This window comes from Phascolarctos cinereus, unplaced genomic scaffold, assembly GCF_003287225.1.
Source record: "Phascolarctos cinereus isolate Bilbo 61053 unplaced genomic scaffold, phaCin_HiC Scaffold_9;HRSCAF=440, whole genome shotgun sequence".
Classification (NCBI taxonomy): Eukaryota; Metazoa; Chordata; class Mammalia; order Diprotodontia; family Phascolarctidae; genus Phascolarctos; species Phascolarctos cinereus.
In genome coordinates, this window is record NW_027556402.1 from 33,420,928 (window position 1) to 33,446,029 (window position 25,102).

The 25,102-nt window shown below is 40.9% G+C and overlaps 1 protein-coding gene across 2 annotated transcripts; it reads left to right on the forward strand.

Annotated features, from left to right (window-relative positions):
* Window positions 1–1,294: 1,294 nt before the first annotated feature.
* Window positions 1,295–19,843, forward strand: TRMT10A (tRNA methyltransferase 10A). Of its 2 annotated transcripts, none has more exons than XM_020988278.2 (8): window positions 1,295–1,465; window positions 3,441–3,699; window positions 5,250–5,412; window positions 7,631–7,702; window positions 12,521–12,595; window positions 16,736–16,885; window positions 18,490–18,595; window positions 19,158–19,843. In XM_020988278.2, the coding sequence occupies exons 2-8, from the start codon at window positions 3,491–3,493 to the stop codon at window positions 19,397–19,399; spliced, it is 1,017 nt and encodes a 338-aa protein (XP_020843937.1). In that variant the 5' UTR covers window positions 1,295–1,465; window positions 3,441–3,490; the 3' UTR covers window positions 19,400–19,843. The 2 variants fall into 2 exon arrangements, with proteins under 2 accessions (XP_020843937.1, XP_020843939.1); XM_020988280.2 differs by having other exon boundaries at window positions 1,297–1,465; window positions 3,441–3,681.
* Window positions 19,844–25,102: the final 5,259 nt, after the last annotated feature.

Consider the following 25,102-nt stretch of genomic DNA (forward strand, 5'->3'; position numbering starts at 1 on the left):
GGGCTACAAAAATGTGCATACCCTTTGACCCAGCAATAGCACTTCTAGGTCTGTATCCCAAAGAGATCAAACAAATGGGAAAAGGACCCACATGTACAAAAATATTCATAGCAGTTCTTTTTGTGGTGGCAAAGAATTGGAAATTGAGGGGATGCCCATCAATTGGGGAACGGTTGAGCAAGCTGTGGTGTATGAATATAATAGAATACTATTGTGCTATAAGAAATGATGAACACGCTGACTTCAGAAAAACCTAGAAAGACTTGTATGGTCTGATGCTGAGTGAAGTGAGAACCAGGAGAACATTGTACACAGTAACAGTCAAGTTGTGAGATGACTCACTTTGATAGACTTAGCCCTTCTCAGCAATATGAGGATCTAAGACATCTCCAAAGGCCTCATGATGGAAAATGCTATCCACATCCAAAGAAAGAACTATGGAGTTTGAATGCAGATTGAAGCATACTATTTGCTATTTTTTTCTTGTGTTTTGTTTCTTCTTTCTGGTGGTTCCTCCTATTGGTTCTAATTCTTACTCACAACATCACTAATGTGAAAATATATTTAAGAGGAATGTATATGTAGGGCCTATATCAGATTGCATGCTGTCGTGGGGAGGGAGGGGGTGAAAAATTTAAAACTCAAAAGCTTATGGAAGTGATTGTTGGTAAACAAAATAAGTTAATTTAAAAAAATTTAAAAATTAAATAAAATACTACCTAAGACAATGATGTGGGCTGATACTGATGTGTTTTTTATGAAGACCTTGGGCAAGACCATTTTTTTTTGTTAAAAAACATAGTGACATCATAGCTCAATGCGTTTCATTTCTGAAATGGGTTCAATAACACGCTCGCTAAAATTGAAATTGCTAAAGAAATCTAAGGTGTGATTAGCATTTATTTTTGTCCTTTGAAAAGCACTGTGGACAATTACAGGTTTTGGAACCTGAGGACTCATTAGCTAGTATCTGAGGCAGGATTTGAACTCATCCTCCTGACTCTCAACTCCTGTACTCTTAAACTGAAGACTGAGAAAAGACCATTCAAAATGGCATTTAAAAAAGATCTTTAGAAACTTTAAAAGTTTTCAGCTGAATGTCAAATTCCACCTGTGACCTCGGGTGAAAGGTGAAAGAGTACAACTGCCCATAAGGACACGCCTACTCCGGGTCATCTTAAACGGAATTTGTGACACGCCCCCCCACGTTAGTCAATCCCTGCCCCGCCCCGGGACGCATGCGCGCGCAAAGAGCCCGGCAGAGGAGGGACTAGAACTGGCGCACGGTGACGACGTCACAACACGCACCGGAGCGCCCGTCGTAGCCTTTCTACGTCAGGCCGCCGCCGTGGCCTTCGAGGCGTCTGCCTCTGGGAGTTGAAGTCCCTTTAGGGAGAGAAGTGGAGGGGAAGCGAACTCGTTACGAAGCGACCTGCGGGTCAGAAGCGGCTTCCGCCTCGCTCGGGTAAGGTGGCTGGCGGTCAGGATGGGGGGAGGGATGAATGCCCTCCGCTCGGCCGTGCTCTGCTACGGCTGGCGCTAACTACAGGCCCAGGTGTTCCGGGAGGCGGGGCTGGCACCGAGAGGTGTGGCTTGGAGAGCGCGTGGCTCCTCTCTCCTCGCCCCGGAGCATACGTACTCCGCGACTCCACCCTCTGCGTAGGAGGCGGGACCAGCGATGGGGAGCTGGGTTTTGAAGGGTGTGCACTTGACGTCGCCCCGCCTCCAAAGCGGACCGTACTCCGCGGCGGCACTCCCTGCTTTGGGCGTGTTTTGCTTGCTCCCTTTCGCCCCACCTCCTTCACGTGACATCCTGGTGGCCCTACACCTTGCGTAATAGTTCTACCAATGAGAGGCGGCTTCCTTCTCTCGCTCTGCACTTTGCACGTAACGTGTCCAGGGCGGGTGGGCAGGCGAGGCCGACAATGACTAATGGCTTTTCCAGAGGGCGTGTCATCCCGTCGCCCCGCCTCCTCCTGTATCACGTGCTCTGTGGCTTGTGCTCTGCTTTTCACGCTGTCGCGAACCCTCCAGCATTTGGCTGGGGAAAGGTCGTAGGTTAAGGCCCCCATTTTACAGATCAGAATACTGAGACCCAGAGGCGGAAAGGGACGTGAGGACTGTGGGATCCTGGTTCTAGATCTGGGAAGGGCCTCGGAGACCACCTAGGGCAACTCTTCCATTCTACAGCAGGAGAAACTGTGTCTGGGGAGGTGAAGCGGCTTGTAGAATCTTAGCTCTAGAGTCGAATCCAGCCCCTCTCATTTTACAGTTTAGGAAACTGAGGCTGGGGGAGGTTGAGAGTGATGGACTAGGGCCAAGGTTGGGGCTTAGACCTCGTCTCCTGTCCCTTGTGGTCCCCCTCCTTATCTCCACCCCCACCTAAAACCCCATCTTCTCTGGGCTCCTCTGAATTCTAGTGCTTTCCTCTGTTCATCCTCTCCTCTTTATCCAGTATCCTTTGCACTTATTTATTTGCTTTCCTCCAATAGACTGGAAGCTCCTTGAGGGCAGGGACTGTCTTTTGCCTCTTTTTGCAGTCCCCCCACCTGCTTCAGCTATCCCCCTCTTACATCTTTTCTTCCCTTCTTGGCTCATCTCGGCACTTCAAAACCCTTTTGAATCTGACATTCAACTGAAAACTTTTAAAGTTTCCAAAGATCTTTTTTAAATGCCATTTTAATGGTCTTTTCTCAGTCTTCAGTTAGGAGGCATGGTGAGTTTAAGAGTACAGGAGTTGAGAGTCAGGAGGATGAGTTCAAATCCTGCCTCAGATATTAGCTAATGCGACCTTGGGTAAATCACTTAACCTTCTCGGCCTGTTTCTTCATCTGTAAAATGGGAGTAATAATAGAGCACCTACTTCATGTGGTTGGTATATGGATAAAATGAGATGACATGTACAGTGCTTTGCAGACCTTCAAGTAATATATAAATATTAGCCATTATTGACCTTGTTGATTACCCACATCCCTGCATACACCGTCTTCTTTATGTCTTTCTGATGCTGGGTTCTTTTCTTTCCTGTCTGACCATTCCTTAGTCTCCTTTGCTGGATCTTCATTCAGGTCATGTCCTAACTGATTGAGGGTAGAGGTGGGAAGGACTCTCTTCTCCCCAGATATATTCTTTCACTTGATGATCTCATTCACTCATGTGGATTCAATTGCATCTCTGTGCAGATAATTCCTAGTTCTGTATCATCCTTTATCTCCCTCCTGAACTTCGCATCTCCAACAGGACCTCACAAACCAAATATTCCGAAAACATCCCAAACTACCTCGTAATTAACTACTTTGAATTTCAATACTAGATTGGAAACACCATGAGAAGCTTAAGTCTTGTCTAAACTTTGTACCTGTCTTAGCCTAGAAATGTTCAGTGAATTAAATTCTTTCCAGAAAGTGGCATTTTTCACTTGCATCGTTGTGTCTTCTTAGCATTGACAAAAGATCGCCTCCCAGTTGTACAAAGACTCCAACTAATAAATATGTCCACCGACGTGCTCCCAGCACCTCCTGAGTCAGATTGTGCGAAAGCAAAGCCAGACCCGAGTAAGGATCAAGCAGATTGTCTGAAGCCAAGTTTTGACCGAGGCGAAGCCCCCGAGCACATGTCCAAGCGGCAGATGAAAAAGCTAATGAGGCAAAAACAGTGGGAAGATCAAAGAGAACTCCGCAAGTATGACTTTCAAAAGGGGTGTGTTATTTTACTTTGGTAAAAGTAAAAGTCCAGGGACAACTGGGTGGCGCAGTGGATAGAGCACCGGCCCTGGATTCAGGAGGACCTGAGCTTAAATGTGGCCTCAGACACGTAACACTCACTAGCTGTGTGACCCTGGGCAAGTCACTTAACCCCATTGCCTAGCCAAAAAAAAAAAGAGAGAGAGAGAGTGTCCTCTTAATATTTAAGAGTTCCAGCCTTTGTGACCTGCTGATACAAACCTCTGGGAAAGTGAACACTGATATGAGGTTGAATATGGCAGCCAAGCATGTTGCAGTTTGAATGTGCTGGCCTACATTGATCCACTGTGAGGAAGGGCTGTGTTTTGTGTTACTCTTCTAGCGTAGTTTTGCACGGTCGTCCTTTTTCTGTCATCTGTCTCTAAATGGGCAGCTCGGTTGCCTGGTGGATAGAGTGCTGGGTCTGGACTTAGGAAGACTGAGTTCAAACCTTTTCTCAGAAGCTTATTAGCTATGTAAGTCTGGGCAAGAAACTTAATCTCACTCAGCCTCAGTTTCCTCTTCTGTAAAATGGGGTTGTTGTGAGGATTAAATCATGTAAATCATTATAATAAATAATATACGTTAAAAATGTAAGTAATGTAGATACTATAATATATGTAAAATACTTTATATGTATTATATAAATACTAGCTGATTGTAGTAATGGCACCCTTTTTATGAAATGACTGCTGGGATTGGACCACATTCTGTTTGCATAAAGTATAAAAAAAAAAGCTCAGTTGCCTTACGTGCAGATCACACTTTTGACATAGGCTTGTTTAGAACCTTTGCACGTTCAGGTAGAGTCTCATATTGAAGCTGGTAGTGCACAATGCTGTAATATCTGGTCACTTTGGTGGAGGTTAGGAATCAGTCAAATAGCTTGGATGTTGTTAAGAAAAAAACAGTTGTTTGAAAATCAGCTTTTCTCCTCCTCTTCTAAATCAGTGTTTGTTAAGCGAATTTGGCCATAAAACAATTGAAACATAGCGTTAGAACTTGTAAATTCTGACTTAAGTTATCTGGGAGTATGGAATGCCCCATAGGGAATGGAGAACTATGGAGTCTGAGCAGCAGAATAAAAGAAGTTTTATGTACCCCTAATGTAGTCACATGTCATTATTTTTGACCTGAAATGTGTGTGATTTTATCTTATCTTTGATGGAAGGTATTAGCATAAAAATTTCTCTCATAACCCCTGTTCACATTGTAGAGGACATCCCTGTTTTCTGCTGACTCTGGTGTGGAAAACTCCCCCATGTCATTGAAGTGCAGCCTGAGATGTCTGTAAGGGAATGAAGAAGAACATTTAATGCAATACAGCTGCTGGGCTAATAATGTTAAGAATAAACAAAATTTTGGGCACAGATGGTATTTGGGTAGAAATATTTAGATTTCTTTCATCAATTCATATCCTTGTCAACAAAAGCTCTTAATAGGAGCCTTTCAAATGTTATCTTATTTTTTTTTCCTTGTCTTATTTATTTGTGACAAGAGGTGTTGCCTTTCATTAACCAATTTTAGACAAAAACGTAAGGAAAGACGCCAGAGAAGAAAACTGGAACGGCAGTCTCACCTGGAGTCAAACTCAGATGGCCATGACAGGAAACGTTTTCGGAGTGAAGTTGTTCCCAGTCCACTCCGCCTTATTGTTGACTGCAGTTTTGACAACTTGATGGTCTCGAAGGTATCATGATCAAATGTCAGATTTTGCAAAGACAGATCTTGGGAATTGAGGTACTTTTAGAATGGGGCCTTCCCTCGTGAATTATGCTGAATCATTCTTGCCTTAATACTTTACTTTCACAAGATTTTAAAATAATGCTTTCTCTTTTTTTGAGGAATGGAGCCCAGACCTTTAGGGAGAGAATGCCTGTTATGGAAACTCTCTCCATTGATGCACATTAGCAACTTGTCTGAAACTTACACCCTTTGAGAGTAGCCCGGGGAGACATTCATTCAGAGGTTAAGTGATTTGTCCATGATCCCAAAGCTGGTACTGTATGTCAGAACTGGACTTGACCCTAGGCTTTCTTGACTTTAAGACCCCTACTACTCTCTATATCTCTCAGATAATTTTTACCAAGTCAGAATAAACTATGTAGTAAATTGCATTGCTTTTCCATACCTACAAAATGAGTCTAAATACATTGTATAACAGCTAATAAAAGCTATTCTTCATGCAGAGGTTTTTTCTATAAGTGGTCCCTAATCTATAAGTAGGAAATGATGAAATGTGAATTTCCCTTCTCATTGTATTGTGAAAAGATAGCCTGATAAACCTTATTATTTAAACCACATTAATAGAGATCATATTTTAATTACTGAACAAGCCACATGTGGCCTCGAGGCCACAGGTTCCCCACCCCTGGCTAAGTGCTAGGGATACAAAAAAGGTAAAAGTGTCTGCTCCCAAGGAACTCACAGTCTAATGGAGGAGACGTCTGCAGATGAGGCTGTGTACAAATAGGTTACAAACTAGATAAATTGGAAGTAATCAATAGAGAGATGGCAGTAGAATTAAGGAGGGTTGGGAGAGGCTTCCTGTAGAAGATGGGATTTTAATTGGGACTTGAAGGAAGCCAGCGAAACCAGGAGGTGGAGCAGAGGAGGGAAAGCCTTGCAGGCCTGGAGGACAGCGAGAGAAAATGCTGGGAGACAGGAGATGGAGGGTCTTCTTTGAGGAACAGCCAGGAGGCCTGATTTGTGTCCCTGGAGTGCAGATTTCATAGTGCTGGAGGAGATGGGAGGGGAGGAGATGAAGGGTTCATGTAGACACATCTGCCTTGGCAAGGAGAAAGACCATCTCATGTGAAACAAGGGCGAAGGTGGTTATAGTGGCCGAGGATGTCTGTAGGATATGAGTTGAGGAGAGGAGAAGAAGAAGCTCTCAGAGACTGGCCTCTGTTTTTTTTAGTGAAATGTGAGGCAGGGTTCTCAGGTGGGGAGGAGGGGCGAAGGGAAGCTACGGGAGATTTGAGGAGGGATGGATAGGTTTGGAAAAATGGATGTGATGAGTTGGATAGTGAATTAGTGAGCTCTAAAAGTTACCTTGCTGAGATTGAGATTGTGTAACACATCTATGGATCCAGGCGATGCACTTTTGTGATTTCTCCATAGCTTTCTTCAACAACATGTGAGTCAGAGCAAAGGCGGAAGCAGTAATCCGGGGCATAGGTCTGGCAGGGCAAGATTGACAATAAAATAAGGGATTCGAGAGGAGAGGACCGTGAGGTACCTCTAAGGACCTAGTAAGGTGTCAAGATGGAGAAGGGATGGGAGTGTAGCTAATGCAGGGGTCATGGCCTGGAGCTGAGGGGTCAAGGGATTGGAGATCACAGTGCGAATGAAGAAATGGGTTTGGAGTTGCAAGGCAGTTGGAAAGTTGGAATGACAGCAGATTATGGTGGGCTAAGGGAATTTCAGAGTTCATGAACGTGGCAGTGGAACATTTGCAGGTGGGGCAAGATCATGAGTATGTACATCTGTGCATATAGCTGCAGTGAGATGGAGGAGGAGTTGAAGGGAAATGAGTAAACTGAAGACTGGGGAGGTTAGGATGTTTGAGGGAATGTTGGAAATATAAAAAAAAAAAGGAGCACTTTCCCACAGTGATGCTTACAGGAAAAGGGCAGTAAATCTGGGGAAAAGTCAATGGTTCGCTTTGTCTAAAACAGAGACAGAAACATAAAGTGATAAGACTTTACAGAATAGTATGACTTGTCTGGTGACTACGCGGTTGATAGTGCGGGATATTTGTATGACAGTCATTTGGATGAGTTTACATGCTTCTCAAACTCTTGTTTTGTCGGTAGATTTTTCTGTTGCCCTAAAGCAAGGGAATGACCATAGTAGAAAATTGAATTTGGGAACTTTGTTCTGAAAATGAAACATTTTGTTCATAGGATATTAAGAAGCTTCATAAACAGATTCAGAGGTGTTATGCAGAAAACCGCCGAGCATCACATCCTGTGCAGGTAAGGTCCGGGAATTTAAAATAAGCTTTGATCTTTTTTATGTGCCATTGTAGCTTTAATGTCAGAAGGGGATGATGACATTTTATGCTATTTCTAGTCACTCTTAATGTAATATGTATTTGGGCATTGTCCTTCAGAATTCAAAATCTCATCTTTTTTGATGTCTGCATTAGTTTGAAGGGAAAGATAAATTAAAATGTCTTAAAATCTCTCACCTAATCTGATGCACTGTTCTCTGTCCTTCATTGTCTTTTGCGTCCTTAGGCTGTTTTTCTTTTGGACTTATAGTCTACCTACTTGCTTTCTAATATTCAACTCCTTTCTGCTTAGAATGTCTTATCCCTGACTGATTTAAGTTACTCTTTTTGACTGTGTTTTGTTCTCATTTGTTTTTATTTGTTGGGGGTTGGCAGATCCAGTATCGGGTCAGTTTTGGGTCAATTTTTTTCTTTCAGGCCCTGCTCAAGACTGAGCTTCTGAAACTAATCGTTCTTTTTGTTTTGTTATATGTATTTGAAATTTAAAAGGTTGAGTATTGCTCACTTCTTGGGTTCAAGAGCCAGTGACTAGGATTTAGATGGAAGGAAATGTGAAATAGTCCAAAGAATGCAACACAAATCGAATTCTAGAGTGGCAGAGCCAGTGAAGGGTTTAGGCGAGACATTTTTCTAGCCCATGACAAGTTAGAACAGGGGTGGAGATCCTGTGGCCTTGAGGTCACATGTGGCCTTCTAGATCCTTAGGTGTGGCCTTTTGAGTGAGTCCTAGTTTTACAGAACAAATCCTTTTATTAAGGAGATTTATTTTGTGAAGTTTGGATTCAGTCAAAGGGTAGCACTTGAGGACCTAGAAGACCACATGTGGCCTTGTGGGCTTCAGGTTCCCCACCCCTATGGCTTAGGAGTTGAAAGGAGAACTATTTGAAAAAAAAAAAAGACAGTAAAGAAGGAGTCCTACAAAATTCCTTTTATGGAAAAAAATATAATTTTGATGCCTAGACTAGGAAAAGCAGAAACAGAGAAAGAAAGCTAACTGATAGGCCAATTTTCCTAATAAATATAGATGCAAAAATTTTTAATAAAATAATAGTAAGGAGGTTATAGCAACATAGGACAAAAGTCATACTCTATGACCAGGTGGGATTTATACCGGGAATTCAGGGCTGGTTCAATATTAAGAACACTATAAGCATAACTGACCATATCAATAACAAAAACAACAAAAACAAATAATGATTATCTCAATAGATGCTTTTTAACAAAATATACCCATTCCTGTTAAAAACACTAGAAAGCAGAGGATTAACTGGGGCCTTTCTTAAAATGGTAAGTGGTGCCCATCTAAAACCAAAAACAAGCACTATCTGCACATGGGGATAAGCTCTCCTACTAGGATCAGAGGCAGGGATGTTCGTTGTTGCCAGCATTATTCAGCTTTGTATTAGAAATGCCACTAGCAATAAGACAAGAAAAAGAAGTGGAGGGAATAAACTATCACTCTCTGCAGATGATATGATGGTATCCTTAGAGAATCGACTAAAAAACTAGTCAAAACAATGAACAACTTTAGCAGAGCTGCAGGATATAAAATAAACCCACATAAATCATCAGCCTTTCTGTATATTAACAACAAAACCCAGCAGGAAGAGATAGAGATTCCGTTTCAAATCACTGCAGACATTTATAAAATATTTGGAATCTACCTGCTAAGACAAACCCAGAGACCAAACATAGTTACAAAACACTTTCCAATCAAATAAAGATATTTCCAGGCAATAGGAGAAATATTAATTGTTCATGGGTAGGCTGAGCCAGTGTAGTAAAAATGACCATTCTCCCTAAATTAATTTACTTGTTCAGTGCCACGTCAATCAAACTACCAAAGAATTATTTTAAAATGCATGTGGAGGAAAAAATAGTCAAGAATATTAAGTGAATCAGTGAAAAGAAAATGTGAAAGAAGGTGACCAGATTTCAAACTACACTAAAAAGTAATAGTCATGAAAATAACCTGATGCTGGCTAAGAAATAGAGTGGTAAATCGGCGGAATAGATTAGGTATATAATACACAATAGTAAATGACCAAAGTAATCTAGTATTTGATAAACCCAAAGATCCAAGCTTTGGGGGCCAGAACTTACCATTTGATAAAAAATTGCTAGCAAAACTGGAAAGGAGCTTGGCAAAAACTGGGCATAGACCAACATCTGATGCTGTATACCAAGGTAAGGTCAGGAGTGGATAAATGATGTAGTCCTGAAGGGTGTTATAAGCAAATTAGAGGAGTGTATGAAATTTTACCTGTCAGATCTTGTGACCAAACAAGATAGAGAGGATCATGGGAAGTGAAGTGGATCATTTTGATTGCGTGAAATTAAGAAGGTTTTGCACAAACAAAACCAATGCAGCCCCAATTAGAAGGAAAACAGGAAACTGGGAGAAAAAATTTACATTAGGTCTCTCTGATAAAGGCTTCATCTCTCAAATACATAGGGAACTGAGACAAATTTATAAAAAGAAGAGCTGTTCACTAGTTGATAAATGGCCAAAGTATGTGAACAGGCAGTTTTCAGAAGAAATCAAAACTATCTGTAGTCATATTTAAAATACTCTAAATCACTGTTGATTATAGAGAAATGTAAATTAAAACAAATCTGAGGTACCATGTCATACCTATCAGAAATGACAAATGCTGGGGGGGTGAGGGAAAGTAGGTACTCTAATGCACTGTTGGTGGAGCTGTGCACTGGTCTAACCATTCTGGAGAACAATTTGGAACTATGTCTAAAGGGCTATAAAACTGAATACAGCAGTTCTTTTTGTGGTGGCAAAGAATTGTAAATTGAGAACATATCCATCAGTTGGGAAATGGCTAAACCAGTTGTGGTACATGATTGTGATGGAATACTATTGTGCAATAAACGATCAGGCAGAATGTTTCAGAAAAACATGAGATGGTCTATATGAACTGATGCAAGGTTAACTGAGCAGAACCAGGAGAGAACGTGGTACTCAAATTTTTTTAAAAATGAATTTTTTTAAAAATGAATTTTTAAAATAAATAATTTTTTTTAAAAGAAAGTGCTACACTGGGGATTAGAAGGGCTTGGTCCTGGGTACACTTCTGTCGGTTCATACTAGGTTAACTCTTCTGAGATTTAGTTTCTTAATCTGTTTTTATGTGCATGTGTGTTGTGTTTTTGTTTTTTTTTTTTGAAAGGCAAGGATGAGAGAGTTAGGAATTGAATTATTATTTTTACATCTTTTTGTAGGTTTTGAATCTAAAAGATGTTTTTGCTGAGTAAAGGAGGGGTAGCTTTTCTTTTGTACATCCATAGACTTCTTCCATTCCTTCATTGGTCCTGATTTCCGTAACTTCTTTGGGGGCTTTGATGAAGAGCCGGAAGGGTCTAGAATTATCAGAATTTCCGGGGCTACAAAGGTCTTGAGTTCTTGAGCTCATGAGTATTGCAGTAATGGTAACAGGGGAGTAGAGGTGGACAAGAACTGGGAATTTTGAACCTTGGCCTTGCATGTTATTTTGTACCTTTTCTTAGGCTCTTATACTCTTCTTTGTATAATAGTTACTTTGTATAACAGTTATAATATTTGTATACTAGTTAATGTGTTATGTCCCACTAATAGGCTGTAAACTCCATAAAGGCAGGGGTTTCTTATTTGTCTCATTTATCTTTGACTCTCCTCTAACACTTAGCAGAATATGGTATATGTAGCAGACATTTGATGGTGGTCCTTTTCACTTTTCTTATTCTTCCAAAGCACAGGAATGCCTAATCACAGTCAATTGAATCTGAAAGTTGTCTATGAATTTGGGGTAGGGGAGAAGTAGCTGTTAGGGTTCTTGGGTGTGTGTTGGGTGAAATCTGAAGTAACTGAGGAAACAAGGGTTTGAGCTTCCGAGTACATAATTTTATTAAGCAATGAGTGCCGCTTGCGTAACAGATCGGGACCAGGCCTCTTCAGCTTGGCACTAGACCCCAAATATAGGGAGAAACAGATTTGTATTCATTTGAAAAAAAAAAAAAGAATTAATGGGATAGAAACCAGGATACAAGATTAGGTCATTTGATTTCTAATTGGAGGAAAGATTAGGGACTTTCCAAGTTGGGATGAGAGAGCAAATAAATAGTTCCCTGAAATCAGAAAAAGAGGTGTCCTACTCCTCCCAAGTGTTTGTATTCAATCAAAGGAACAAGGAAATAGCAACTGATTATTCAGTGTATAGGAACAGTTGTCAGATGAGACATAAACATGAGATGTATAATTGTGAGAAAACTCCTTGCATCAATCTTTGGATCTGACTGGGTTTCTAGTCAGCGTAACCTAATTAAGCTTAAGGGTCTTTAAGCAGCAGATAGAGGTAGTCCAGGTTCCTAGCCATGAAGGGCTAGGTTCAAACAATGCAATAAGATTTTCTCACAATTCTCATAATTGAATAAAGTTTTCTTACAAGACAGAAATTGAACTAGACTTGTAACTGAATGGAAAGGGAACTTAGCTCCAGCATTGAATCACACGATGGAGTCAGTGTAGCTCACTCAATTCCCACAGTTCCTTAGGATGGGAGTATGTTTAGGCAGTAGTAGACATCCACCAGGACCATACAAAAATATTGAATGTGACGAAGTATAATTCAGATTTTTTTCCCCTTAGAAAAATAGGAATTTTTTCCTATGTCATTGATGGAGAAATAAGTATTTGTTAGAGAACTATAATATAGAATCTAAATATTCACTGTTCCTTTTCTGCTTCTTTTTTTTCCAACCTCTTGTATCTCATTTCACAATTTCCATCTAGTATTATTTGACCAGCCATGGAGGTCAGCTGAAAAAGATCATGGATGAAAATGACAAAGGATGGGTCAACTGGAAGGTAATTCAATCAGGGTAAATGTCTTGCTTCATATATGAGTGTGCTTAAATTTCTACATTTTATTGCCTAAATTGTTGTATGTATCATGCTAGAGCTCAGCCTGAGAAAGGGATGAACTTTGTCTTTAGCAAGAACATACTTAGCGGTCAGGGATCACAGAATCCAAACTTTAGAGCTGGAAGGGAAGTTAGATTTAGTCTGGCCCGCTCATTTTTATAGATGAGGAAATTGGGATCTGGAGAAGTTGAGTGATGCATCCAAAGGCACGTAGGTTTTTAATGTCAGAGAAAGGACTTGACTCCAGGTCTTTTGACTTCAAATCCAGCATTTTTTTTTTTACCCCACCATCTTGCCTTTCTAGAACAAAGTGAGTAAGAGAGTAGACTTTAAAGCACCAGATATTTATTAAGTGCTTTATAGGCGCTACAGATGCAAAGACGAAAATGAAACAAGTCCTGACAAGGACCAGATTTAATTGAAGAGAATTACATTCCACTTGAATAGACAAAGGAGGAGGAGATCAAAGCAAGCAGATACACATAATACAGAGAAAGTGTAATGGTAGGGGGCCACTAGATGGCATTCTCCCTGATCTTCATTGGAAGCTAGAAGATTGATTTTAAACCTGTCTTTGCCACTGACTTGCTATGTAACTGAGTCAGCTACTTAACTTTTCTGGTTTTTTGTTTTTTAGTTTATAAATTATCTTTTTAAAAAAATTTTTATTTTTAGGCAATTGCGGTTAAGTGACTTGCCCAGTGTCATACAGCTAGTAAGTGTCAAGTGTTTGGTCTGAGGCTGGATTCGAACTCAGGTGCTCCTGACTTCAGGGCCCGTGCTCTATCCGCTGTGCCACCTAGCTGCCCCCATAAATTATCTTTCTTTAAAAGTATGTTTTGAAATCATTAGGTAATAGATGTGAGAGTTCTGTGTTATTTTCCTACAAAAGATATGCTAAATCTTTTTATTTTTTGGGGAAAAAGCTGAATGACGTAGAAGCTGAAGTGACTTGCCCAAGGTTACATAGTAAGTGGCAAAGCGAGAATTTGATCCCAGCTCTTCTGATTCCCAATCAGAAAATGGCTTTCACCAACATTTTATCATGTTTGTCAAATGAATCCATAAATAATCTGCTTTGATTCTGTCACTGGTGTCCAGTTTTTAATTCTTGCTTATTTACCCCTTCATCTTTTAAAAACATTAATTATGCCCCCATGTACGCATGGCTTCATTCTGGTTAACATACAAAGCAGATTTAATACGTGTGGTCTCTTCTTATTAGAAGTTTAAAATAGAAGTCATATAAAACTAATGATCATTATCTCACAAAGGAACAGATACATGTGCAGCATAAAAGCAACTACAGAAAGTAAGTCCATAACCAAATAAAGTAGAACTTTATGTAGTGTTTGTCTTGGGCCATATTCAAGGGCGTTCATTCATCAGAAGACTCATTCTTAGAACACTTTGACCTGTGACACAGTTCCCCCAAGTTTGTGGCTTCCCTATTTACGCTGTTTGCCAATAGTGGGACAAGTGAATTTAATGGATCAGAGTGAAAGGGGTCACAGTGTATGAGTTAGTCATGGGAACTGTTGGGAACAGCTGCCTGAGGGCCTTTGGGAAGCTGGGAGTTGAATATTGTTCTAGGACGGGCCTGAAAGAAGCTTTGACTTTATCAGATTAAGGGGAAATTGAATGAATTTGCTTTAACGAACAAAGAGGCCAGGCTTAGTACAATGCCAGGTTCAGTTATTTGAGTGACTAAAGGCTTCTGATGATAATGACAGGCAGTGACCAGGAAATGAGTGAGACCAGCTGAGGCGTCTGGTGAATAGCCTCCTGCAGAGGCCGAAGAGCTTGTTACATTGACAGGAAGCCCTGTCAGGCCTTTGTAGAGGACACATGGCACATTCACATTAATGGAAAGCACTTCCTCAAAGGTCATCTCTGCAGCAACCCTGACAGTGGTCTTCCAACCTCTCCATGAAGACTTCCAGTGAGGGGCAGTCTACCCCCTCCCAAGGCAGCTCATTCCAGTTTTAGGCAGCTCTCCTCAGTGCATTGAGCCAACATCTGCCTCCGCAGTTTCTACTCATAATAGGTGGTTTTGCTCTTTGGGGCCAGCAGAAAATGGGTAGTCCTATTAAAGACCGCATTGACTATTAATATCTACTCTTTGGAGCTACTACTGGACTGGCCAAATTCATGGTGCTTTCTTTAGGCCTGCGTCTTTCCACCTTGGGCACAAGAATTACCTGAGTGACTTTGTAAAACGTTTTGGGGAAATCAGGTATTCTATATGTAGGGCATTCTTTTCAACAGAGGAACTTTTTTTGGTTAATAAGTTGTGTGAGGAAGAGGTCACATCTAGAGGTGGTTAGAATTAAGAGGGAGAGGTGGAATCATAAAATGTTACATATGAAAAAATGACAGATTTTACATATATATGTATATATTTGGAAAGAGAGAGAAACCAGAGGAAAGACCTTTCTGGACCTCATTTCCTTCATCTGTAATTACAGATGTAATTATAATTACAAAACTGGGGAAATATTCTTATGGGATTAAAGAATTTTTTTTTCCATTTCTCTAGGATTGAGGGAGCAAACCACACTAGCTGTAGGACATGACTGCAGGCATTGAGGGCAGGTGCAGAATTGGGGTTAAATTTAGATAGGACTAAAAGATTTTCCATTAATTCTGAGGGAAAAAAAGAGCTGGCATGATCAGGAAAGGCTGGTTCATTCCAGTCCAGGATTCTGTCGCCTGCAGAGCCACTACAAATGTAGTAAGAGGCCCTGATTATCCTCCCTGGTGTCTGTCCCCTCTTTTTAGCCATTTGGGGCTTTTAGCATGCATAAATTTGTCCAGGTCTTGTTGGATCATTCAGGTTTTTCCTGATAGCATAACACTTTTTCAGAGGTAATAAATTCTAAAAAAATTCTTGTAGTTATCCCTTTCACGTCATGAGGGTATGGGCTGCGGCACCCCCATGATCTGGAAAATGTGCTTAAAATTTTTGTCCCTCTCTTTGTACCAGAGAAGGAAGTCTGAATTCTTATGATATTAAAAGATAAAATATGCTGGTATTTATTATACAATGCTATACGTATATTTTATGCATTTCTGAGTTTAAACTACTTCTTTGTCGTCTTCTGGCCTTGAAAATTCCCATTTAATTTCTTATGCTGACCTGCGATATCTTGAAATCTCAATGGGGAAAGTTGCAAAGTGGAAGGGATAACTGTACTAGCGTCTACTAAAGTCCTCCTTCTGTGCCTCACTGTGACATGGTGCTGCATTTGTGAAGGCTGTACTAGGAGTATGTGAGCTCTAGCAAGCTCTGCACAGCCTGGAAAGCTTCAAGGGGAGGCCCCATGAGTGGACTCTGTGATGTCTGTTTAACAAGGACTGGTGCTGCTATGTTTGGAGAAGCTCATTGCTGAGCGAGTCCTGAAGACTGTCTTCTCAGTTACGACATGCTGGGTGTCTGCTAGAGGGAATGCAAACACTGCTAAAAATCTCACAGGCTGAAAGCCTCAAAGTGGGAAGAAGTATCTTGCCTTATTTCATCTGTCCCAAACTCCACTCAGACAGTTTTTAAAAGGTGATTCCTTTAGCCTTCTAGCATTTTGGACACATTTTAAACATGTTGAAACTTTTAAACTTTTCTACCTCCTAGAGATTTGGAGAGATTTGTGAGGGCTTGTAGGGGGCAGTAATGGAAGATGACAGTGGAAAGACCCATTGCTTCTGTGACTGCTGAGTTAAAAGGCTTGGACTTTACCCTGCAGATAATGGGGAGCCAGTGGAAGGTTTTGAGCTGGAAAGTGAAACAATGAAAGAATTAGATCCAGAGGTTATTGTGGCATCAGGATACAGGATGGTTTAGAGTAGGAAACAGCTAGGTAAAGGAAAACAAGTTAGAAGTCTGTTGTGGTCATTTTGGTGGTTGGGATTCGGATGGAATATGACCTACATTTTATAAGAACTTTCATCTCACTATGACAGGAATTGTTTTAATCATAAAGCACGTTTTAGAGTTTGGGGCAAAAAAGAAAGACAATATTTTCTCCTGAGTTTGCTTTAGCTGGATGACTTTTTGGCTAATTATTTCTCTAATTTTGTGCCTTCAAGGATATCCATATCAAACCAGAACACTATAGTGAACTTATGAAGAAAGAGGACCTGGTGTACCTTACATCAGATTCACCTAATATACTGAAGGAACTGGACGAGTCCAAGGCCTACGTGATTGGAGGCCTGGTGGATCACAACCATCACAAGGTGATTATGCTCATGGGGCTGGGTGGCTGGGGCAGCCCTTCCCCTCGCCACCGCTGGTCCCCAGGTGGCCGTCAGATAGGGAGGCTGCAGAATGGTCGACGCTGGCCTCTTCAGCAGAAGATCCGGTGCCCACAAAATCTGCTTCTAACACTTGGGGATGAAGAGAGAAGATGGGTGGGGGTCCCTGGCCCTGGCAGCGTCCATCTCGTCTTGGAGTCCTGGTTTTTGTTGGCGTGATCTAGTGTGCTTTCCTGGCTCCTGGCTTTGTCCTGCTCTAACTTTGACTTCTGTCAGAATGATGCTTTTTCCAGAGGGAATCATATAGTACTTTCCCAATATACTAAAACTCATTGAACTAAAAAAAATATTAAATGACTAAGGAAAAATTGTACAGAAAGTAAAAGTGACCTCAAGACAATATGTCCAAAAAATTAGGGAACAGTTATTTCTCTGTAACTTCTCAGCTAGTGTGTACAACGAGCTCCTTCAAACTCTCTCTCAAGCCTTCCCATGCTATCTCCTTTAGCATAAATTAATATAATCTTTTTAATTCTTCTTCTGTGGCCTTATTTATTTGTTATATCTTTTTCAGTTAAGAAACACTTTAATTCATCTATTCATAATGTACGTTGTAACACCCACTACAAAGTTAATTCTCAGTAATTTATATGCTGGTTATCCAGTATGTGGATACTTCAGGGATCTGGCTTCGATTTTTCCATCTGCTCTTTGTCTTTTTGACCATTTTAATACTTTTCAGACTCCTGCCTCAAGGGTTTACAGGGAGCAGAGAAGAGTTGGAATTCATATCAGTGAGTTTGGCTAGTAGTTTTGATAAAATTTTCTTGGGGAAAAAACAAAAACTATAAGACAAAAATCTGTATTTTTGATCCAAAGTGATTTGTATTTTTCATTTTTTTCATGCTATTTTTTTTTTTGCTCCTTGGTGTATACAGGGTGTCCCAGAAGACTTAGTCCTGTTTTAAGCTCCAATAGCTATACTATTTATTTTAATATCTATTAAAATGTTAATAGGTTAAAACCTCACTAAAACTTTTTTGGGACATCCTGTATAATTGAAATATAGCTGTTTGCATCTTGTGTTGTATCCCACATCTTATTGCTGTAGAAAAGATTAAAGTTCATTTTGTGTTACAAATATGTATTATCTCCATGTGCTCTCTCCTAGGGGAAGTTAATGATGCTGCTGTAGATATTCAGTATGTTAGACTAGATAGTGTCCCAAAAGTCTTGGTGAAGTTTTAAGCTTTAATACCCATTAATAACTAGGAGGGTGCAGAAGAAATAAGAGATCTGATTTGTTCTCTTGTAGACACAGGTCTGATCAGAGCTTGGGAGGCACATTACCTTCTGAAAAATGACGGTTATAGGAAGGAAGAATATCTTAATGTTAGGAGTATCTTTCCCAACCACAGTAAAAGAAAATAATGGCAAATTTTCCCAGAAAGCATTCTTTTTAGTCTGCATTAAGCCTTATTTTTTTGCTTAGGGTCTGCTTAGGGTCTTCCCCTGACTCCTGCAGTGTTACAGACCTTGATTTGAAGTAACATATTCCAGTGCCAATTACAGTGTTCTTTTTACAGGGTATCACATATAAACAAGCGTCAGAGCATGGAATTCATCATGCACAGCTTCCCCTTGGGGATTTTGTGAAAATGAATAGTCGCAAAGTTTTAGCTGTTAATCATGGTAAGTTCTGAAGTGGCTGGGCAGAAAACACTCCAGTATTGGCAAACCTATGGGAAAAGAGCATCAGGGCTAAGTCTCTTTCAGTCTGGGTTCTGACATCCTTGGTGTGCATTCCCTAGCTCCAGGCACAGTTTATCACCCAGTCTCTTTTCAAGAGAGGGCTCTCCAGGGCATAAAGGCATGTACCTAGGGCTGTAGAGGGGTTGACTCTGATTCCTTTTTTGGTGTTATATTGGAAGAAACTTACTTCCTGACAGTCTCTGCTTCACAGTAACTCTAATTTGTTATGCCATGTCCATGAGTATGATGGAAGCAGGAAACCGCTTTTATACTTGTTTAATTGATAGGGAAAGAGGATGGACTTTTGGAAAAACTGCTTGAATTCAGTAGTAGAGAAGAAAGGGGAGGGTCCCATGCTACATTCAGACCCTGACTCTGAGGTTTTAGAAGTCAGCATATCCCACCAGGGAGTACAGTAGAAGAAATGCCTTTTTACAGAATGTAGGAACTAGTCTAGATCGCTCTGCTAAGACATTTGTGGGTGGTTTATTTTCCTTTATAGTTTTTGAGATCATATTGGAGTACCTCGAGACAAGAGACTGGCAGGAGGCATTTTTCAGCATACTTCCTCAGCGGAAAGGTGCCGTCCCCACAGACAAAGCCTACGAAAGCTCTTCACGCGAACACACCGGTGCCAGCGCCAAGGACGAGGAGGAGAGCGACTCTAGTGTGGAGGACAGCACCGAAAACGTGCCGGACCCAACCCAAGAAGGAGAGGCTCAGGACAGAGGGACCGGCACGTAGCCCTGCGCGGCGGCAGATGGCAAAGAGGAAGACTCTGGGGGTGCCCCTGACTTCCCGCATGGACAGGAGACCTGCATTTCTGTTACACTCTTTGTTTCTAAATGGAAGAGCTCTTTGAAGACCAGCTGAAAGACGACTGTTTTTTCGTTTATCCTCAGAAGTTTAGAAAATGAGTGCCTAAGGAATTACTGCTTAATGATTGATCATTATACAAACAGAGCATACAGGAGTAGATGGAGCTTGAGGCCTGGAGTAAGGAAGACCTTGAGTTTGCCTCCTGCCTCAGACACTTACTAACTCCGTGACCCTGGGCAAGACTTCTGACCTCTGTCTGCTTCAGTTTCCTCTTCTGTAAAGTGGCTGCAGCGATGGCACCGATCTCACAGGGTCATTGCGAGCATGAAACCAGATAATAAATTTGTAAAGTGCTTTGTCAACCTTAAAGCGTTACGTAAATGTTAGCTATTACTATTATCATTGTTCTTTCAGTCCTCCAGTGTTTGCCTTTATGTCCTTTCATGTGAATGTTTTATCCAGTGTCAGTGGCCAAGTTTTTCCATGGTGGCAGGGTGGTATGTGAACACTGGGGAAGCCCACCTGAATGCTCTGCTTGGTGGATAGCTTTAAATTAATCTTTGATCTTACATGCCATTGGATTACTTTTTTAAAAGTAATCTCTTTAAAAAAGAGAAGTGAATTTTTATGTTTGGTTTTCTTTCCATCAAATCCTGATATAATTGTCCTTCTCTTCCCTTATTCCCCCCACCCTTCTTCAAAGGGGAAAAAAAAATTGGCCCCAGGTATCTATAGTTTCTATGGCTTGGGACAATCCCATTCCAGGCTTTTCCCCTCCCCCTCTCCCTGGTACTGACACAGGTCCTTAAATTCTGTGCTTTTTATTCTTTTTCTAACCCACCCTCTGTATCTTCCAAACTATATTTAAAACCCTCCCACTCCCCTTGCCTGGCCCAACCCACTCCCACATTTACCTCCTTTTCTTTGTATCATTTTTTAAAATTGTTGTTTGTCCAGCTAAGAGGGAAGCTTGTGAGGTCCCTACTCTTTCCACCCCCACCTCAGTGTCTGAATATTATTCCATCTTCTTCTTTGCCTCTCCTTCCTTGAGGAATTTTTTTAATGCTTTTTCAACCTGAAGCCAGTTTGACTCTTTTCCCCCCTCGTATGACCCCAAGAGATATTGGGGAAGGGTCATAAGTCTTTTCTTCCCTGGCTTATGATCTTGCCCTTTTGAGGTCCATTTGAACTTCTTTTGCTGGATTTGCCTTTGAAAGGCCCCGCACAGCTTTGATTTTCTCAGGAAGAAGGCTTGCAAGTTGTCAATTTCTGAACAGCCAACTTTGTAGGATAACTAATTATTGGGTATAGGTCTTTTTCCTTAGGTTTCTGGTTGATATTTTTTAATCCTTTTCCTTTGTTGTTGATAAATCCTGACATTACAATTGGAGTTCTTTTTAGTATGCCCTATTTCATATTATAGTTGTTCATAATATTTCTATTTTGACCTGAGAGTTCTGGGGAGCTTGGCAGTCACAGATTCAGGGTGCGTTCACACAGACATACACACAAAGACACAGATGTGTGAAAAGTGAATTTTTTTTCCCACCACCAAATCACACAATCGTTCTAATAATTCTCTCTAATAGTGCTAACTCTGCTTCTAACCTGTGGATTCTCTATGTGTACTTTGCACTTTGGTTCTAATACTTCTGGGAAATTTTCATATGTGATTTCTTGAAATATCATGTTCAGATTTTTTGGTTTCATTGTGTGTTTTGGGACATGCATCAATTCTTACATTACCTCTTCTCATCCTGTTTTTCAGTTGTTTTTGAATAGTTCTCACATATTCTCTAATTTTTCTGTCCTGTGACTTTGTGTGTTTTGTTGTATTAATGTTTTTGAGTTCCATTTCTTCCATACTATTTTTCAGTGTCCTCTACTTTGTTAAGGTTTCCTAGCCTTTTACCTAAGATGCCGTATCTTCCACTCCTTATCCCTTTTTTCACATCTTTTTGAAGGTTTTCCATCTACTCTTAAATGTCTCCTTGCCACTCTGAATTCTTTTTTGGATTTCTGATTGTAGTTGCTACACCATCTTTTTTTCAAGAGGTAGTAGTAGAGTATCCTGGGTGGTCTTTCCTCACGTCCTAGTATTTCTTAATTGCATCAGGAGTTTACTTTAACTTATAAATTTTCTTCATCTCTTTACTGCTTTTTCTTTCTGCTTTTCTTTTTTGCCCCCTCTCATCCCTTAGGGAAGTTTGATTTCCAGAATTTCCCCCATTTGAGTGGTTGAGGGCTCTAGTTGAGTCATTACTGAGTGCAGCCTCTGTTAAAGGCCCTACTAGGAGTTTTTGGTTTTTGACCAAGGAAGCCCCAGCCTGACAAGGAGGTGGAGAATCAGAATTTGAAATGCCAGCATTGGTTACTGGTGTATCCTCTGTTAACCTTTAAAATTTCCCAGTGAATGGCTTCCTCAATTACAACAAATTCCAAATTTTTTTGGCTCTGAAACCATTGAAATTGGCCCAGCATGAGGTGTGTAACCCAGCATTATGGCAGTAACATTAGTTATTCCCAAGCTCAAGTGGCCCCCCAGAAAATCCTATGTATGGACTGTTCTACCTGCTGCTGGCTCAGAACCCCTCTGGGGTCTGAAGCCACTAGGGCCATTTCAAGGGAGTCTGTGTCAGGAGCAGAGAATAGGGATTCAGGTAGAACAGATCAAGGAAGGGAGGAGAATTCGTGGGGTACTTCTGCCCTACCTGTTGGCTAAGAGTTGAAAGCAGGTTTAAACTTTAAACTCCTCCCATCTGTGGAACCCTCCCAAGGAGGAGGCAGGAGGAGGTTGATAGATACAGAAAGCCCAGTAATATGTCCTTGTTCAACTTTTCTCATTTTCTGTGGGTAGCCTCTTGTTCATTATTCCTTCACTTTCTTTCGAGGCATTTCCCCCCTGTTTTTGGGGTGCTGGGCAGAGGTGGAAATGCTGGGTTTTGCTGGAAGCTTCACTCAGCCATCTTCCCCAGAAGTCTACAAGACATTTAGCAAAAAGTGCCAGGTCGGCAGATCAGGAGGCCCAAGCTTTATTTGCTTTGGTTTTTCGAGTGAGTAACATGTTGACCTATCGCAGGTCTCCTCGTTCTTGCCACAAGCGAAAATTACTGGGGTACGTTCAGGCATGACTTGAATTTGTATTCACGTGTGGCTGTGGGTTTTGATAGCTTTGTCTTCAAAAGATTCGTTTCGGTTTTGACTTTGCCAGTTTTAGAGAGCAAAGGGTCTTCTGTTGGTAGTTTTTCTGCCATCTGTGCTTCCCTCCATTGTATCTTCTTAGAAATTCTGCCACCAAATTCTGGTCACATTGGAAATCTAGTTATATGTGTGTCTAAGTATAAATCTACCTCATCAGCATTGCAAGCTAATATAAATATATCTACATATAGATAATATATGAAGGAGAATGTATAAATAACTTTATATACCCAATTTTACAAATATGTTTTATGACCTTATTAATCTGTGATGACAAAGGTGTTGTATTACATACATCCAAGACAGTAGTTACATACATACAGTTCACAACTAAAAAGTAATTTACTTATGTCTTTACTGAAATGTCCCAATATTCCATATATAAGTGGCTAAAATATGCATGTTTGTGTGGGGGGAAAAGCCACTTTTTTTGGAGGGTGGTCTTAAACAAACTGCATTAGTGGAAATTCCTAATATGAAGTACTAAAGTGGAGAATTTAAGCATTGTGTGCTTTTAGGTTTAAAGTACTCTTTTTCCTCATAGGTGATGCTCAGTTATGCTAATCTTCAGTATAATATAGTTCCTCTTTTTGCTCATTGCTATCTTAAACTATACCTAAGATTTTGAAAGAGAAAAAAACTAATGAGATTTGATATTTATTTTTATGTCTTTCCTTTCTGGTTGACTTTTGATAATCCTTCCCATACCTTGGATCTACTTTTTCAAATCTTTTAGTGCAGAGGTTTTTAACTTACAGTTTTAAAAAAATTAACTTGTAATATAATTAGTTTCCTTTATAATGCAATATATTTTATGCATTTAAGAGCATTATTCTGAGAGGGGTCCATAGGGTTCACCGGGCTGCCCAAAGGGTCTGAAATCTTAAAATGGGTCTTAATGGGTCTTAACTGGAAGGAAGAGGGAGAGGAAAGAAGGAGGCTGGAATTACATTCTGCTTTTGGTTACTTCATTTCCTACTAGATTATAAAAGCCTTGAAGGCAGGGACTGTCTTTTCCCTTCTTTTGTATCTCCAGCACTTAGCACTGTGCCTGTCACATAGAATGCTTAACAAAGGTTGGTAGATCATTGATTGATGTGTCCTCCTCTCCCCAGTGAGCTGACCCCTGTACAAAGAGGGGAAAAGAAAGTTCAGCCATACTTTGTCACCGCTACTAAAAGGCCTGGCCAAGACAGTGTTCAGATTCAGACACTTCTTTCTGCAGGGTCTGCTCAGCACTTTCGTTGTTGTTTGTCCTTCATTCTTTTTTTTTTTTTTGGTCTAGGCAATTGGGGTTAAGCTACTTGCCCAGAGTCACATAGCTAGTGAGTGTTATGTGTCTGAGGCTGGATTTGAACTGCAGTCCTCCTGGACCATGACATCAGTAAGATGATGCCTTGACTTCCAAGTGAATTGGATTTAAGTGAGACAGAGCTGTGCCAAGTCACCAGCCTCACTGTCCCCTGGAGCCATCTGAGTCCAGTGGTGAAATGTAGATCAGGACGACTGGAGATGGCCCCGGATGCAGTGCAGATCTTTGCCTTTTTAAGCTAAGGTCTTTCCCAGGTCTCAGTTTGTGTGAGGCAACGCCCATTAATCCAAGTCTAGCTGTTTTACACTCCCAAATGAGTTGGGGTTATATCCCAATGCACGAAAATATCTATGGGGAGCAAGTTGTGGTAAAGCAGCTTGTATCTGGACTCTTCCCCAAGCAAGACTCCAGCACTTTCACTGGGGTTGAACATTTCATTGAGTTAATGATTTCTGCTCGAAACCATTTTAAAAGTTAGCAGCTTTTCACCTCAATCCTTTTGTTTCTTTTCATAGTATTTGTTGCTGTTGGGGAAAAGTGAGGGGGGAGACCATGATTTGTAAATCACTCCCTAATTGTTTCCTTTATAAATTCTGTGTAGGCCTAGTTTTGCTCTTAACTACCTGTGTGACTTTAGAAAAGTCACTTCACCTTTTAAGGCTTCAGTTTAGTCATCTCTAGAGTGAATGAAGCAGCATTGATTAAGCATGATATGCCCGGGCTCTGTGTTCAGCCCTGGGTATGCAAATATGCAAAAAAAAAAAAAGACAGTTGTCTCTCCAAGAACCTTATGTTGTAATAGGGGAAGACAAGACATACAGGTAAGGGGTGGTCAAGGAAAAGAGTTTGGGTCTAAGGAGTCGGAGGTAGTGAGTCGATGTATAGGGCAGTCAACTGACATGTCTTTTTCTAGACATGACAGTAGTATTGATTGATTACTGCACCTAGAGCAAGAGATGGAAAGCTGAGAGTAGGGGGGGGAGGGCTCAAGGGTTCATGCCTACAGGCAGATGGCAAGATGGCTTAGATTAGGGGCTGGATAGGAGGTGAAGAGTCTGATGCCTGGAGCCAGTCTACAATGTGGGATAAATGGGCTAGTTTGTGCTTGACTCATC